Genomic DNA, 17,794 nt, shown 5'->3' with positions numbered 1-17,794 from the left:
GTTGTCTTTTCACTTTCTTGTTAATGTCCTTTGATGCAAAATAGTTTTCAGTTTTGATGAAGTCCAATTTTTCTATTTTTTTCATGCTTTTGATGTCTAAGAATCCAAGGTCATGAATATTCCCCCCTGTGTTTTCTTCTGAGACTTTCATAGTTTTAACTCTTGTATTTAGGTCAATAATGCACTTTGAGTTAATTTTTGTACATGGTGTGAGGTAGCTCTATTCTTTTGCATGTGGATATCAGTTGTCCTGACACCATCTATTGAAGATACTATTTGCTGGTCAAATGATCATAGATATATGGGTTTTATCTGAACTCTCAATTCTATTCCACTAGTCTACTGTATTACTTTTAAAATAATTATTGTTGTTGTTTTTCCTTAAGAGTAAATGGCAAGACAGGAAGTGGGTTCAGAGAGAAGATTACTCTTTTAGGAGATCTGACTGTAGTGAAAAGGAGAAAGAGCATAGCCTTGCATATCTCACATGCCACACGCAACACCAGATTATTTGCATATAATATTGTACTTAATGCTCATAATCCTTTACGATTATCTCCATTACATAAATGTGAAAACTAAAATACAACATTAATTAATACTCTTGCCCATGATATACTCTGCTGATAGCTACAAGTGCATCGCAGATCTGTTTGATTCTATACTCCATCTTTTTTCCACTCTATTGTTTTGTGTCCAGTTTTGCACATGAGTTTGAAGTGCCTTTCAACCTACAGAGATACCCAGTTGGCATTCAAAAATATAGCCCTGAAGCTCAGAAAAGGTTTGGAGTTAGAGATGAAAGTTTAAGAATAATTGGCACATGAGGTGGATGGACCTAGAGCCTGTCATACAGAGTGAAGTAAGTCAGAAAGAGAAAGACAAATACCGTATGCTAACACATATATATGGAATTTAAGAAAAAAAAATGTCATGAAGAACCTAGGGGTAAGACAGGAATAAAGACACAGACCTACTAGAGAATGGACTTGAGGATATGGGGAGGGGGAAGGGTAAGCTGTGACAAAGCGAGAGAGAGGCATGAACATATATACCCTACCAAACGTAAGCTAGATAGCTAGTGGGAAGCACACGCATAGCACAGGGAGATCAGCTCGGTGCTTTGTGACCGCCTGGAGGGGTGGGATAGGGAGGGTGGGAGGGAGGGAGACGCAAGAGGGAAGAGATATGGGAACATATGTATATGTATAACTGATTCACTTTGTTATAAAGCAGAAACTAACACACCATTGTAAAGCAATTATACTACAATAAAGATGTTAAAATAAAAAAAGAATAATTGGCACACAAGAGTAGCTGAAGCCATGGAAGTAGAAGGGATCACCTATAAAGAATATGAGACCTAAGTCTAGACCTTAGTGGAATCTCAGGGCACATTCAAGGGTTAGACAGAGAAGGAGAAGAAGAGGAGGTTGTATCTACTTCATGAGACTACAATCCAGTGAGGGCAAGTACCAAGTCCATCTTGTCCATCTCTATACCTCCAGTGCCTAACAAGGGTGTTACATAATGGATGCTCAGTAAATATCTGTTGAATGAATAACTGTTTGGTAGTGAAGTTAAAGGAGAAAAATGTTTCCAGAAGAAGACTATTCAAGAATAGTAAATGCTTTTGAAAAGTCTATGGAAGATAAGGTAACCACTTTGATTAGGCAACGAGAAAGTCAACAGTGATCCAAAAAAAAGAACACTAAGTGGAGTAACAGTCCAACTAGTCCAACTAGTGGTTTAAGAATTGAATGGGAGGTAAGGATGAAAAAAGAGCAATTGCAGACTACTCTTTCAAGAAGTTTGACATAGGGGAATAAGAGAAGTAAGCCAGTAGCTAGAGGGCTAGCAAGTTACACAAGTGTTTGTATTTCTAGATGAGAGACATTTCAGCTTATCTGTAAATATAGATATTAGATTAACACCCTAGTTTATAAGAAGCTCTGAATTTATTTGTAGTATTTTAAATAAGTAATTCATATACACAAGAGAATTATTCCAGGGAGGGAGAAATTTATTATACTTCTGAAAAAGAATTTCCAAATATTTAGCCTACGTACATTGGCAGTTTATACTAACCCAAAGGAAGTACTGAAGAGGATAACAATAAAATAAAAACCCTATCAAGAAAACAGAAATGACTGGGTCAAAACAATGCTAGAAGAAGAAACTGAAACAAATTTTGGTACTAACATAATCTGTTTCATTCCCAGTGTAAAGATCTCATTCAAGAGGAAAAGATACCTGGAGGCTTGAGAATGCTACCTTATCTACTCTACAAAAAATATTTTACCTTTCATATTTGTGCAAATGCTTTAAATGTTTTACTTTAGATTTTGTTTATTAATGTGGTTTTAAAAATTATATATTTAACATATAAATCTGATATGGTCAGCCTTTAACTATTTGGTTTTTATAAATTATTATTTAGATATTTTAAGATTAGGCCTGGGTAAACTATAAAAGGTAAGAAAACGTGAATGCTATTAGACCAAAAGGTAAGATACAAAGTAAAATAGAAATTACTAGGCAGGGTAGATTTCCAACCTGTCAGAATTAACAAGGCAAAAAGATGTAATGAGTGGGCACAGAGCAGGTTCAAACAAACGGAATGACCTATGCACTCAAAGTTTTAATGAAAGTCCACAAAGAAATTAAACTTCTTGCCTCTAGGAAGAACTGGAAATATTCTGTGCTATTTGGAACTTTAGGGTGATTTGTAAGTGTGTTTTTTTTAATATATATTTTGCTTTGCTTGGTGTAACTATTTTGAGCTTGTACATTTCCAAAGATATTTTATTTAAGATATTTTAGCCTCTCTGAATCAGCAGCACCTTGCACGTGGCCAAATGGTACTCAGGTGGTGGTGATGATGATGTTATGGGTCTTCACAGTCCTAGAAATAACTCAATTCTAGTATTGCTACAGAAACAACATATTACAAGAGTGAAGTACTACAAGAAAAGCTCTATCCCCAAAATATCAGTAGCATAATAAATACTAAGTTTCTGATCTAATATGCTAGGAGTCCTTACTAAGCAATAATGAGTACTTACTTGAATTAGGGGGCCAGGACTCCCGGTATTCACTACCTGCTTGAGTTCTGGGTGACTTGCCCCGAACCTGGGGAGTCACACAAAAATCACGAGAGTTATAATTAATGGGAGAATTCAACCAAGAAACTTAAATCCTAAAAGTGTACTTAAAATATATACTTTTCTACCACATCTTTTTCCACAGTATATAAAATTGGACATGTTTATTCTAACAATAAAAATGTACATTTATAAAAAGCTTTTTAGTTTCCAATGTTTTCCCCATATATTTCCCATATATAATGCCAAGTTCATTCGGGGGGAAGAGGACAGAGAATAGGCAGTAAAGGGACACCTGTGGGTCAAGAACCACAGTTCCTTAGACAGTTACACAGTTGCCAAGAGCAAGAGTTACCCGTGAACTCCCTCCCTGGACTGTCATACCATGATGAACAGTCAGCGCCCCAGAGAGGAAAACCAAAGAGAAAAGCAACTGTATATCTTAGCACTGCCTTCATCTACATTAAAATTGATAAGACCAAGCTTCTTTGGGGGAACAAGAGAAACACCACCGAAAGAGGGTTACCCTTCTGTCCTGTTTCCTCTGGGTCTCCATGGCGTGCAGGCGCTCCATGAGGCTGGAGATGCCCTGCTCCAAGCTGTCGATGGTGTGGTGCTGAGGGTCGTGGCCACTGAAGCTGTTGCGCAGGCTGCGGAGGGCATCCCGAACAAGCTGCAGGTCACTGCTCTGTGGGCAAAAATGTGGTGCTGCTGGCACGGCACGCTGCCATGTTATTAACCACATCCCAACTGCTGGGCTTAAGAAGATAGAGGTGAGAGGTTTCCAAAAGAGATCTTTTATTTTTGAGGGAGGAGGTGTAAACTGTAGGAAATTTTCCTCCACAGATACAAGCCCACTGTTTGTCCACTAATTCTTAATTTTGGATAGCAAGTGCCTCACAACTTTACACACCCAACAGATGCAAGAATTGGGGAATGGGGATATGAAAGGCCTACTCCACTGGCGATGGCTAGGGTACTCTTCTGGTTTTGGCTGGAAGTGGCAAGTCTGTACTCAAATCCTAAGCACCTACCCCTCTGTGAGTGACTGAAGCAGCTCCTTTTCCTGCCACTGGAAGGAGAAAACCATTGCTTTGAGGGTTGTGACTGCTGCAGTGGGTCACCTATAGCGGCAAGAAGAAATGATGCTTCTATAATGGAGAATTCCAAAGTAAGATGTCCCACCTTATTTTTCCTCTTTACACTGGTCACCTCCTGACACAGTGCAGAGATGTTTTTCCCTTTTGTTCACTGCTATATCACCAATACTTGACACTCAGAAGGCACCGCTGAATGCAGAGTGAACAAAATGAAAACCTCGCCTGGAGGCCCCAACCTAGCCTCTGCCTGGCCCCTGGAGGGCCTGAGAATGCTGCTCCAGCATCTCCTGCCTTTGCTTCAGTAGCAGAAAAAAAAAAGAACAATGACTAGTATTTTTTGAGCCTAACTCTGTGCCAGGTGGATCTACCAGGACTGTGTTTAGTAACTTAATGGGTTATCTTATGTACACGTCATAATGTCAGAGAAGGCCACTGTCATTTTCCAGATGAACGTTATTTCTAAGGTTCAAAAGTGAAGCAAATGAAGGTACACAATGGTAAGAAAGTAATAAAGCTGGAATTTGAAACCAGACTTTCTTATCCCAGAACCCGCACTTGTAAGTGCCTCGCCAAATCGCCTCCTGACAAACTGACCTGTGGTGTTGGTTCAGCCCTGAGTCAATAACAGAATCTCCCTCTTTGCCCTTGTAAACATGGGAGGGAGACCCCAAGTGGTAGGTTACCTCCTCTGCCTCTCTTTTCATACAGTGAGCCAGAAGGACGTCTTTGTGTTCCAGATCCACCTGCAAATCAGACACTCCATCAGAAAAGGACTTGTTCAGGTCAGAGGGGCAGGAAAGTCCGTGGCAGAACGTGTCCCCACCTGCTGGTAACTGGCCTCAGAGAGTTTCCGAAGTGCTTCCTCCAACTTGGCCTGGTACTGCTTCAGGAGGCGGTCCTTCTGCCCCAGTTCTTTCTGCAACAGAGACACAGCCTTCAGATGCACGGCAAAGCCAAGGACATCCAACGCTTCACCTGCTGTGATGGAGTTTCCACCTGAGGAAAGCAGAGCCTCAGAGGGAACAGCCCTTTCCTCAAGCTGCACGGGAAGACGTTATATACCATGGGAGCCTCACATGGAGCAAAGGATTCTGGGAAAGGGAAGGAGGATGGGAACTATCATTAGCAGGAGGACCACTGCATGCCATCCATGCTAGCTAGAGGTAAAGGTTAAGACTGAAGTGAAGTTTCCAGACTCCTAGTTTTGTGTTCTTGCTCCTAGCCATGCTATCTACCTTCAGGGTTAGTGGATCAAAGGAACTCAGAAAAAGATTTCCTTGCAGAAAGCAAGAATGAGAACAGAGTACTTAAGTGCTGTTTGAACAACAGTAACAACAGGCTGTTCACCAAAGGTCAGATGGAAATAATTTCCAAACTGATATACATTCTTACTTTATATTCTCCCAAGAGCCGATTCCTCTCATCTAGCTTCCTCTGCAGATCCACCTGCAAGAAGAATAAGAAAGCATTCTTTGGTGTGGAAGTATTGTCTGCCAATCCAGTAGGAAACCAGCTACTTAGTAACTGGAGTTGATGTTGGCAGTTACAGCATACAGCACAGAGAGGGCATGACTATGGTAAAAAAAACACACAGCCGCTCTCCACATCTTCAGTGAGATAATCAGACTATAGAACCACAATGCAGCCTCAGTGTCTCAGTGCCCTCAAAGTTGAAGGGCTCGAGGCCAGTGTGGCAATGGGCTTTCACCTAGGAACAGAGAGGAGTCTGATGGGGAATAGATCTAAACGGACTTTATACTGTATCCTACTTTGCTACCTGGGGCTCAGTGAAGTCCAAGTTCACTCTTTCAACTCACGTTCTGGTTGTGCAGCTCATCTTTGTCCATATTTGCCCTCAGTAGTTCTTGTTTGAGCTGAAGGACAGACGTGTCCTGCTGAGTCAGCCTCTGCTGCAAGGCATCCTGGGGAGAAAGCACACTCACTACTGTGGTCCCAACTCAACAATCGGCCAGTTATCACTAAACTGGGAGACAAAAAGGGTACAGGGTCTTGCCACAAGGAGATGAGCAGAAATTTTTCAGTTCCCTTCCAGGACACTAGAATCTAAAGGAAAATCATATCCATTGTCCTACCAAGCTGATGGAAACCTGATTTTTTCCTCCACCCATTACTTGCCCCTACTTTCCACTGCATTGCTGACAGCATGATGGCCTAGAGGAAGAATAAGTGGTCTTTGGGATCAGACAGACCTAGTCTCAAATTACACGTCTACCACTTGCTTACGTGACAGTGACCTTGGACAATGCACTCTCCCTCCTACCTCCCTGGCTTTCTTCTCTGTATCTTGGGCCTATAAATACTCAATCTAGATGAGCTCTTTTGCCCTAGAGGGCTGGGCCCTATCACTGTCTGACACCCTTTTCATATAGGAGCCCTGGAAGCACTGCCACCCTGCCTTCTACAGCCCTGCTGCTGCCCTGCTTCCACTGCCTTCCAGTGCTTAGTGTGGACCAGGACTGGGATTCTATTTCCATGTTCACAAATGTTCTTAGACTGATGCTTCCTCTTCCCAGTGTCATAGGATCCTACAAGCTTTAGGCTGTCTTTCTCTTAGCTTGGACCATCTTGGTTTCCACCAGGCCTCAGACAAGGTGGGTTGTACATACTTATTTAAAAGGATCAGCTATGACACAATCCTCCAACCGTGGTGACTTCAAATGGAACTAATGGGCTGGAGCTGCATCACAGGGGATTTGCCCTGATTTTTCTCTCTTTACAGACTGCAGAGAAACGGTGTAGGCTCTGGAAAATGTGGGAGCCCACTCTAAAATATGCTGTCTTGCCATGACAGTACATGGCAAGATGGTCTAAGACGCCCTTGGCACCAGTGGTGCAGAGGAATGTTTCCCGAAGTGTGCTCCATGGGATGTTAATAAGTGTTACATGGGGGAAAAAGCACTTCTGTGGTTAATAGTCTAACTTTTTTTAGGCCAAACTCTTTAGGACAGACCTTCTCTGGTCCTTTAATATGCTATTATTCGTTGTGACTCTTCAAGCCTGTAGAGCACTGCTTCTTATTTGAGCATGAAACATGCTGTTTTCTGGAGTATCTCAAAGGACTAAGGCTACAGAATATACTCTGGAAAACGATGCTGAGTTATACCCTAGTCTAGCCCATGAATGGGAGTATCGGGAAGAGGAGAGGGAAAAGCAGCAGCTTGAGAACATCTTTTTCCACTTCCAGGTATTCATTCAGCACATATACTCCTACTGGGTGAAATAACATATAAGCAAGATTATTAGCTAGATCACTGTTTGTATTAGCAAAAGACTGGGAATAACCCAGAAGACTATCAGTAGGAACTGATTAAATGAATTATCCGATATACACATACTGGAATACTAAGGTCTTTATGTACTGAAATAGAATGATCTCTAAGATACATTGCTAAGTGAAAAAGCAACGTGTCAAACTGTATTTATAATATGTAATTATTTGGGGAAAAATCACATACATACATATTTGGTGCTAACTGATAAGTTGCCTCCAGGAAAGAGAACTAGGTGACTGGGAGGACAGGGCCGGAAGGCCGACTTCTCAAGGATTATCCTTTTGTACTCTTTTAACTTCAAACCATTTGAATGTTAACTATTCAAAACCTAAGTAAATTACAATTTCTAAGAGTATATTCTTCTTAGAACTGAAGAAAACTGACAAAAAACTGTAACTGAAGAAAACTGTAATAACTGATTGTTTTCACACATAGAAACAATCAAGGTGGCAGAGGGAAGTGACAGCACCATGAGTCATAACCACCAGAAATAAGCCTCAGCAAGAGGTATATTCCTCCACCTGTCTCACTTCCCATCCACAGAGCCCTCTCTTTACTAGTAGCACGGAGCCTGTGAAAGGCCCCATCAGATGTACACAAGAAAAGACTATAGGACCCAGCTAGCCCCCAAGTACCCACTCTTATCCACAGACTGCTTTACTTTGTAAAGAGTTTATTTTAAAGAGTTATATGTCTTTTTTTTTTACCTTTATCCCCTGTAAGTTTCTGCCTTCTTGTTTATACTTCAGCAGCTCCTTCTGCAAACCAAATATAGTTAGATCAGATGGTAGCATCTGGGTTGCTTCAGAAGCATTACCTCATTCCGTCAGTAAGAACACAAAACTCAGATAACCATTCCAAGAAAAATCAACCTTCCACCGAGGCAGAAGGCAGCTCTGCCTTCTAGTAAACAGTAAAGGTTGACCCACAGAAACAAACAGGACCCATTCCATTCTTCCCTGTGGCACCCAGGCTCAGCTGTCCAGTTGTCCAGGCTCAACTGCCCATGCTCTTTCTTGCCAAGAAATAAGATACCATACATTCCCATAGGCTCTCATTCCTACATTTAGCAATCCTCGCCAACAGGGAAACTTAATCATAAATCATAACAATCTAAATCCCTCTCACTGAAATATATGATCATATCTTAATATGGCTACCCCCAATTTCATGAAATAATTATCTTCATTTTTAATGTTCAGAAAGGATTAGAGTGCTTCTGTTCTCGAAGAGTGTATTGTTCTTTATGGACCAAACAAAAACACATTCAGCCCAATAATAAAATACTTAGTTAACCCTCCCTTACAACAGATTATGATTGTTACTAGGACAGAGATTATAGGAGAGGAACACCCACAACTCAGACTGTACTCTCTTCTTTTCCTATTGCACCCCATCAAGAGTTTGGAATTAACATATCTAAAATGGGGATTCTTGACCTGGACTCCACAGATGGGCTCCAAAGTTACTCCAATCAAAATTCAAGTCAGTGAGTGGGTGTGTGCGCTTTCATGCAAATTTCTGGGGAGAGGGTTAATGGCTGTAGTCATATACTTATGGTCTCAAAAAAGCTAAGACCCACTGAACTAAAAGAATTTTGGAAAGTGTTCATTAAAAAACACCATACTAGGGGTCTTCCCTAGTGGCACAGTGGTTAAGAATCCGCCTGCCAATGCAGGGGAAACAGGTTCGAGCCGTGATCCGGGAAGGTCCCACATTCCACGGAGCAACTAAGCCCGTGTGCCTCAACTACTGAGCCTGCGCTCTAGAGCCCGCAAGGCACAACTACTGAGCCCACACTCCACAACTACTGAAGCCCGCACGCCTAGAGCCCGTGCTCCTCAACAAGAGAAGCCACCGCAATGAGAAGCCCACGCACCGCAACAAAGAGTAGCCCCCGCTCGCCACAACTAGAGAAAAGCCCACGCGCAGCAATGAAGAACCAACACAGCCAAAAATTTAAAATTAATTAATTAATTTTAAAAAGTTCTAATCGCAAGAAAAAAATCTGTAACTATGTATGGTAACAGATGTTAACTAGGCTTATTGTGATTATTTCACAATATATACATATGCTGTATACCTGAAACTAATATAATGTTATGTCAATTATTTAAAAAATGACCATATTGATATTAGATCCACTGTTTATTTTAATTAAAAAGATAAACAATATGAAACATTTCAAATATACAGAAAGGTATAAGCAATAATGACATAGATACCTATTACTAACCACTGAGATTAAAAAGGTATCACCTTTTTGCTATATTTAGGACATCTCTCTCTCTCTCAATTAAAGACATAATACAGATACAGCCAAAGTCTTGAGTCTGAATCCTTCCCTGCTCCCCATTACTGTCCTGAAGTTGGTGTGTAATAGTCCCGTAAATTTTTTTTAAAGGGCAAAATGTACATTTCCTGACATACCTTTAGGTCCTGATTCTCCTCCATACTCTGATCCAGACGACTTTGGATTATAATCTGAATGTAAGGCAAAAAGAGATGGTTATGTACCTATGCTGTAAAATTCAGAGGGCATTCATTCAACAACTATTTATTGAGCAGTTACTAGATGCTAGCCCTGTGCAGTGGCTGCAAAGAACAGGAAACAGTTCCTGCCCTCCAGTGATGCATATGGCAGGGGTGGTGCGAGTAGATGAATGTAGATAAAGTTTAGAATGAATATGTGTGTGTTGTGTGCAGGGGCTGGGCAAGTGGAAAGAGAAATGACAAGAGATGAGGCTCGAGAGGAAAACGGAGCAGGATGATGAAGGGCAATGGGGAACTGATGAAAAGTTTTAGGCAAAGGGATGACAAAATAAAATCTGCTTTGAAGTCAAATTATTCTTGCTATTTTATGGAAAATGAATTAGAGGAGGACAGGACAGGAATCAGGAAAAACAGTTAGAAGGCCACCAGAATACTGGATGGAGGTCTGAAATTAAAGTAGTAGCTGTGAGGATGGAGAAAACTGGATGAAGATATTTAAAAAGTATACTGAAAAACTTGGTGGCTAACTGGATATAGAGGGAAGGGCCGCAAAGGATTCTAGGATGAGATTCAGATTTGTTTGGGGTATTTGGGTAGATGGATAGTGATAAAGAACAGAAACCTAAAAGACAAGTAGTTTTGGGGATGGGGAGAGAAGGAAGAGAATGGTATTTAATTTAGGACTCATTGAAATTGAGATGCTTATGGGGCATATAGTGGAGATAAGCAACAGGCAGGTGCATGTTACATTTATAAATGTAGAACTCCATGGAGAGAGCTAGGCTAGAAATAAATATTTGAGAGGCAACATATGAGACAGGTGGGAAGCAAGTGAAGCCATGGCAGCAGGTATTACCCAGGTGAATGGACAAGATAGAAGAGGGCCCAGAGTGGAACCCTGAGGAGCAGCAACATTTAAGGCACAGGCAGAAAAAGAGAAGCTTCAAAGGGGATGTGAACTAAGAATGCCACCTGCCAAGTCAATAAAGACAGCCATCAAGCCACTGCAGGACAACGGCCTGGGCAGTGAGCCCTGAGAGAATTCAGGGTGGACACAAAGAATGCCCGCCTCTAGCAGTCAACTGCTGCAACCACCTCTGAGGAGACTCAGGATGAGAAAGCACAGGATCCTGGCCCCAGATAGCTGAGGTGCACATCAAAGGAACGACTTCAGTGAGCCCAGACTCTTGCATCTTCCCATACATAGAAAAGCACGAAATTCCTTGAAATACCTGGTTTTCTTTTATTAAGAGTAATCTTTTGATGTTCTGACTACCTGTTTTTGTTGCAAAAACTCCTATATATCCTGGCTTCCCCCCTTCCTTTTCGGAGCAGTCTCTCAGAGTTATCTGAGGTGCTGTGTCCTGGGCTTAAGTCCTCAGTTTTGTCCTTAAGTCCTCACCGAATGACACATAAGCCTTGACTTTTAGGTTGTGCATTTTTTATCAGTCGACAGGGACCTGAATGTAGACTCCACAAGGAGAGGGCCTGAGGTCTGATCTGTCCTTCAGGTGGCTCTGGCTCTTTGAAACAGTGTCTGGGACATAGTCAGCACACAATAAATATTTGTGGGAGAAAGGAAGTAGTAGTCAAACATATATGAGGAAAACCAGAATAGTGGAAGTCAGGGAAGGGAGCATTTTAAGAGGGCACAGATGAGTGTCCAATGCTAAAACTAAATCAAACACTCAAAGCAGATTATTCAGTGTCCAGTCACAAAAGAAGGAGCTCACCAATTGTTCCTCGGGATTGACTCCTGGTTCACAGAGGGCCAAGGGCCTCTCCTGTTCATCTTCGGGTAAGGATCCACTGAGCAGTAAGGCCTGGACAACCACAAAGGCAGAAAGAAACTTAACTCCCATCAGATGATGGAGTCTAGAGTTGGCCTTGGTAAGCTCATCCCAAAATGAAACTACAACTGGGCTTCCTCTAGAAATCTCCCTGGTAACTGTGGACCCTTAGATACCTCCAACTGCTCATCCTGAATCTGTCTAGAGTGCTTTTGTCCGGCCGGTGCTCCAGGCCTCTTTCACCTCTCTGGATACACCTGAATCCTCTGCTCCAAGGCTCCTTGGCCCCAGAAAAAAATTCTAAAAATAAACTTTCCTTTCAAAAGTGACATTTCAAACCAGAGCTGTTTAAACTGAATTTTACCAGCTGGAAAGTGAACTAGAAACAGTGTAGAATTATCCTGGCATAGAAAAGTTTATTATAAGGAATTATTTGGAATACATTTAGAGCTTGGACTTGGGTTTGTTTGATTCTTGTTTCATTTAAAAATTCTTCATTTTTGCTCCCTAGGGCAACCTGGATAGAACTAGAAGGAAAACGTATTTGCGGAAAGGTGTCCGTATTTATTTCAAGGCTTCACACCAGGCTTTGTTTTCATTAGAATATTGGCGGTGGGGTGTCGTGATGCAGATTTACCCTGAGGCTAAGGAAGCTCAAACCTCAGGGCGCCTTCCCAGTCCTGCCCCTCCCAGGGTCCTATAGCTAACATTGTAGTCTATTGTAATCTGTAATCTTAATTCTTAAAGAAGCCCCCCCGCAAATGGTATGCTTTAGGACCCACAAAACTTGGATCTACCCCTGCAGGTAGGTACAAGACCTACGGGCTCAGTGAAAGATTTAAAAATCTAGCACCATTTTGTATCAAGATTTTTTTCTCAATCCAATCCAAAGAGAAGAGATACAGAGGTTAAACCTTGTTTCAATAAATATAACATAAATGACATCATAAATGTTGGTATATAAAATCATTTTAAGATCCAGCCACTACCAAGTCTACCAAGTACTAATTAATAATACAATTTTAGCCAAGCAAATGAATTTGGTTATCCCATGGAGTTGTGGCAGGGACCTGGGGAGAACGACACTACAGAAATACGGACTCTAGGGTCAAAGTGTTCACCCAGCTCTAATAACATACACTAAAAAGTCAGAAATCCTGGACGTGGCTCAGTACGCAACTTGTTCATCACTGAAAGAGTTAAGAAGCCCAGTGGATGCTGTGAGTCCCATTGTATTCTGTAATGGAACTGAATTCTCATTGTGATCCTGCGGCTGTGAATTAAAACTCCTCTGTTTGCAGGGAATATTAGGATGCTGACTTTCTGCCTGTTGATTCTCTTCTTTTTCTGTCTAATCCGCTATGGGATTTCTCCCAGATTGAAAAATGCAAACCAAACTGAAAACCAGATTGATGGATATCTATGTTCATACAATGAAATTATCCTGGGGAAAACCTGGTTGAGTACAATCCCAAAATTCTCCATGCTTTAATCCTTCCTATTAAAGGACAGCACAAAAAAACCATTCCATTAACTAAACCATTCCTTATTGGAGAGAGAAGGGAACTAAAAGGCAGACATTTAAAAATACAGAGCAAATGAGGGAACAGCAACAACCTCCTTGGGAATGTTTAGGCAGTAAACGTTCCTCCAACCCCTCTCGGTTCCTGGGGCATACATTATGCAAATTATTTTACCACTGCACGAATCTCCCTTTTTCTTTAGGAACGCTTTGTGTCCCCACCCTGTTGCTGGCTGGCTGGGAGTACGCCCTCCACCGCCTGCAGGCTGCCAGAGCCACTCACATAATGTGGGCTTTGTTTACGTGTCCATAAATATTTGACAATTCAGAAGCAGTGCAGTTCCCAGCACACACAGAAAGGAATATTCCTAGGCAATTTCAGGGTCATCAGAACACTATAAGGGCTCCCCCAAACACGGACAGACACACAAAGACGGAGGATTGAGGGGGGTCATTCAGGGTAGGAACTAAGTCAAGTGGGTCAGTTGGCCTCTGGGGGAGATTTGCTGGCACCGAAGGTATAGGAAAAACTGAAGGGCTTTGTTGCTCTTCTACCTGATCATTATGCCTTGGCGTCCACTTACAAATGCACTAAGAGTGAGCTAAATCCCTTAGCTAGACCAGGCAGAGACCTGCAGCATTACTGGCATTTACAGCCTTCCTGATGGTGAATTCCTAGGAGAAAATCCTGACTCTTCACAATGCCATTCTTCGGTGAAAGCTGCCATTGCAGGTCTGTGGCTGCAGACAGGGGAGAAACCCACCCACAAAGCAGAGAGCCAGAGTAGATGTTTGGTAATGGTGGATATGGCTCCCATGCTTGCAGAACTCCTAACAGCTGTGCCGTCAGCAAGAGTCCGTGAGGCCCATTTAAGCATACTCACTTGTAAGGGATTTTCTGCTCTTCCTGCATTACCCCCTCTATGTAAACTCCCCAATTCTGACCTCATACATAACTGAGTCAGTTTACTTTCAACTGATCCTAGTGACTCAAAAATAATAAACAATTGGTGCGGGAATTCCCTGGTGGTCCAGCGGTTAGGATTTGGCGCTTTCACTGCCATGGCCGGGGTTCAATTCCTGGTTGGGGAACTAAGATCCCACAAGCCATGCAGCCCCGCCAAGAAAAAAAAAAAGGAAAAAATTGGTGCACCAAAGACAAACTACGAGGGAAAGAGCTACCTGTAATCCTGATATCATTTTCTTGGCTTCCTCCATTTCTTTTTCCAAATGTTCTTGTTGTTCCAACAGCTGTTCTTCCCATGAAGTCTCCAGATAGGGCCGGGGGCTGCCTGGTCTCCAGTCCCGGGACAATGGAGAGTCTGTCTCCTCTACAAGAGGAAAGGAGGGAGTACAGTTCATGTTGAAGAAAACTGAGCTGCAGGCAGAAAGCAGTTACAGACCTGCGTGTTCACAGGGCCAGGTCACCTGCCTGCTGAACCTTCTCTCACGGCACAGACTGGACTCTCCACCAGGTGGGGTTGTGAGACAGAAGGAATTGGACATTGACTGACTCCAGGCTCACGGGAGTGACGCTTATTCTGTTGGGGAGATCCACCCTCTTTCAAACCTTCAGGAAGCAATAAGACTCCCTGGGAATCTTGGTATGGGACAGATTTTACTCTTAATTCTCTAGAATTGGCATTCCTAGAGCTTGATCCTGCCCGCTACAAAGGGGGAAGCTGTCAGAGGCAATGAAAACAAAATTCCTGTTGGTTGCTCTGGAGCTTCAGAGGGAAGACCTCAACTCAAATTCCTTTGACCGTTCTGTTATGACTGAACCCCTTTCACGTATAACATTGTGTGAGTCACAAAGGAAACAAACCATACTTGTACAAAGTGTTTCATCTCTCTCTCTGGTTTTATTTCCCTATCTTTACAGTCTCTTTGCTCTGATTTCATTCATAAGAATGAATGTGATAAGTATAATCCCTCTGGGTTGTTGTGCGACTAAATGAGGTAACCTATGTGCAGGGCCCGTGGTAGCTGGTTCAGAGCCAGCACTCTGTAAAGGCCTCCCTCTCCCTCCCCAGGGTGCCAGGAATTTCTGACTCAGGAACAAGACTGACTTTTTCGTACTAACACCAGGGCTAGATGGGAAATGGAATAAGGAAGAATTTAATTCCAGTTTTCCTTCAGAGGGCTTCAGTTTCATTATACTCCTTACAGGCAAATAAAACTCTAAGTCTTGTGCTTTGCTTCTTCCATGCTTTCCTCTCTGTTTAATGTAAGAAAAAGATCGACTGAGACAGAGGAAGAAGTCTACACAAAGGGAACTCTGTGGTCCTTTCTGTAGCCTTTATACCAAACATGATGCAGACCTGCTCTGTGCTGTATGTTCTCACAGATGCCTCACCTCCTACTATATATTCCTGGCCCCAATTTAAGTTAGAGAAGCACTGAAGTTATTTGCATAACACAGAAATAATAAAAACCGTTAACTTGAGTAGGCTTCTGCCTGTTTCAAAGTCATCTCCTAACTCATAGGCAGCCAGCTAATGAACAGCCTGTCTACACGGCTGCAGGATATTTGACAGCTCGGACATCAGAAGTGACAATCTATGAGAGGATACAACATTCACTGGCTACAAAGCATTAGAGCTCTCTAGAGTGGACCCTGCATGCACAGAATATGGAGGGAGAAGGCCAAGGAGACAGTCAGGACCCCCAGACTCTTGAAGCTGTTCCTTGAGCCAACCCAGGCAGGCTGAGAAATAGTACCTGTTTTGTTCTCTATTCCTTCAGAAGGAATAATCACGAAATCTGCCTTCTCCTCCAACTGGGTTATAATAGAGTCGCTCTTTGCACTGTGGATAGGACTGGGGGAAGTCAGGCTGTGACCAAAGGAAAAGAAAGAGAAACAATTACTGCGAACCGTTGTTTAGAAGCCAGCTTTCCTAATTTATCCCAGAAACGTGTTCTTATTCATCTAACTCCTACTGCCTGACACAGTGCCTGGCCCACAGCAAGAACAAATGTTTGTTGAATGAATGATGAGCTTGTTAAATGAATGAAATGAATATTGAATGAATGAATGACCCAGTCCCAGGAAGTCTTTTCCACAACAAGGCTGCCTTTAAGCCTAGCTCACTGAGAAGAGATTTACCAGAAGGATGGATAATCTAGCATTTTAAAGAACCCTAATTTTGTTTGGTTTGGCTTTTTGTTTTTGTTTTTTACTTAACCACCACCTCCTCCACCATCATCCCTGGGCCCAAGTTCAGGGGCTGATGTAGTATGTGTTTTAGTAGCTTTGGGAGCTGGAAGGAAAATCTATTTCCAATACGTTGATCTTTCACTGACACATGCAATACCAGCAGAGTAATCACGGCAGATCAGCTCTGGGCTGATCCCAAGGTAGGGGATGGTGTGGAGGGTGCCTCAGAGGGGAGAAACTGCTGGAGTGCGGACAGTGCCAGGCTGGGCAAAGGAGCAGTGACATATCAACAAAGCTAGGACATGATACAGAAAAGGATGATACGTCAAAAGGGGAAAAGACCTGCTAGGGGATGGTAAAGGTTTACTTGATTTACTGCCATCAAGGAGTTATTCATATCTCTGCCACACTATTTTCAAATTGTCATCAGAAACCTTGCAACAATTCTTAAATTCTGGTATAACTACTAGCCTTGGAAGGAACTGTTTGCATTTTTAGGGAAGCAGAATTTTAAATCCCAGAAGCAAATCTACAGGACACGATGGGAATGTGGCTGATGCTTCCGTCTGAAGAGCCATCTTTCTTTGCACCACACCTTGAGAACATCAGCACTGAAACAATCTCAGGGGTTGTGGGGTCTGCAGACCCAGCCCCCTCTCAGGAATTCTTTCCAAATCCATCACCCAGACAACAGTGAAAGTGTCTTGGATTCATTGACCCACTTAATGTGCCCCTGAAGTCTCCCAGGCTAATCCTCCCAGCCACGATCAGGAGTTAACATTTCATCTTCCTAGAAACCACTAAAAATAAGAGCCAAGCAAACTGGAGTTAGCAAGAAATTTCAAAAATCTCTGAAGCAGCCTGAGGACTAGTGTCTCAACCTCCTCGTTGTCCAGAGTTTTGGGCTTTGGTGGGAATGACCTCAACCAGTAACACACCCTCATCCTTATTAGAACCACAGAAAAAAAAATTAGTTTTTTGCTTCTTCAAATTAAAAAAAGTCACTTAATCGTATCTATAGATCTACAACCCAAACAGGCAAGATGGGTGGAGAGAGGCAAGAAGTGGTATTCAGAAAAGGTAATTGCTTTACAGAACTCTCTTATCCATCTTTCACCACTTAGGCAATCTGACTTCCAGGCCAACATGCATTAGCTGCTGGAAAAGCATTAGTCTAAGGGTACTATGTCATTCATAAGAAGAACAGATTTATGACACTTCAGGCCTCAGCATCCGCCTTCTTATAGAAATGGGGGTCCAAGTGCAGAAAGAGGTCTGCACCAGCTGCTCCTCTTTGAGAAATGATAAGACAACACTTTCTCAGCTGACAAGGTG

General features: G+C 42.4%; 1 protein-coding gene across 8 annotated transcripts in view; it reads right to left on the bottom strand.

Moving 5' to 3' along the window:
- Nucleotides 1–17,794, bottom strand: part of DIXDC1 (DIX domain containing 1) — a 74,071-nt gene that overhangs the window by 13,755 nt on the left and 42,522 nt on the right. For 7 of the 8 annotated variants that reach the window (XM_079929114.1, XM_079929113.1, XM_079929118.1 and 4 more), the window contains 12 exons: nucleotides 16,024–16,136; nucleotides 14,485–14,633; nucleotides 11,724–11,813; nucleotides 9,928–9,981; nucleotides 8,205–8,255; nucleotides 6,022–6,126; nucleotides 5,597–5,650; nucleotides 5,028–5,120; nucleotides 4,888–4,947; nucleotides 4,139–4,228; nucleotides 3,631–3,792; nucleotides 3,066–3,132 (listed from right to left, as the gene is read on the bottom strand). In XM_079929114.1, the coding sequence (XP_079785240.1) occupies nucleotides 3,066–3,132; nucleotides 3,631–3,792; nucleotides 4,139–4,228; nucleotides 4,888–4,947; nucleotides 5,028–5,120; nucleotides 5,597–5,650; nucleotides 6,022–6,126; nucleotides 8,205–8,255; nucleotides 9,928–9,981; nucleotides 11,724–11,813; nucleotides 14,485–14,633; nucleotides 16,024–16,136 (1,088 nt within the window). The remainder of the gene's footprint in view (nucleotides 1–3,065; nucleotides 3,133–3,630; nucleotides 3,793–4,138; nucleotides 4,229–4,887; nucleotides 4,948–5,027; nucleotides 5,121–5,596; nucleotides 5,651–6,021; nucleotides 6,127–8,204; nucleotides 8,256–9,927; nucleotides 9,982–11,723; nucleotides 11,814–14,484; nucleotides 14,634–16,023; nucleotides 16,137–17,794) is intronic. The other variant, XM_079929117.1, reaches the window with a different exon arrangement.

Source organism: Stenella coeruleoalba (genome assembly GCF_951394435.1).
Source record: "Stenella coeruleoalba genome assembly, chromosome: 8".
NCBI lineage: Eukaryota > Metazoa > Chordata > Mammalia > Artiodactyla > Delphinidae > Stenella > Stenella coeruleoalba.
The sequence above is the reverse complement of the archived record's forward strand: the minus strand, read 5'-3'. Positions and strand labels throughout refer to the sequence as shown.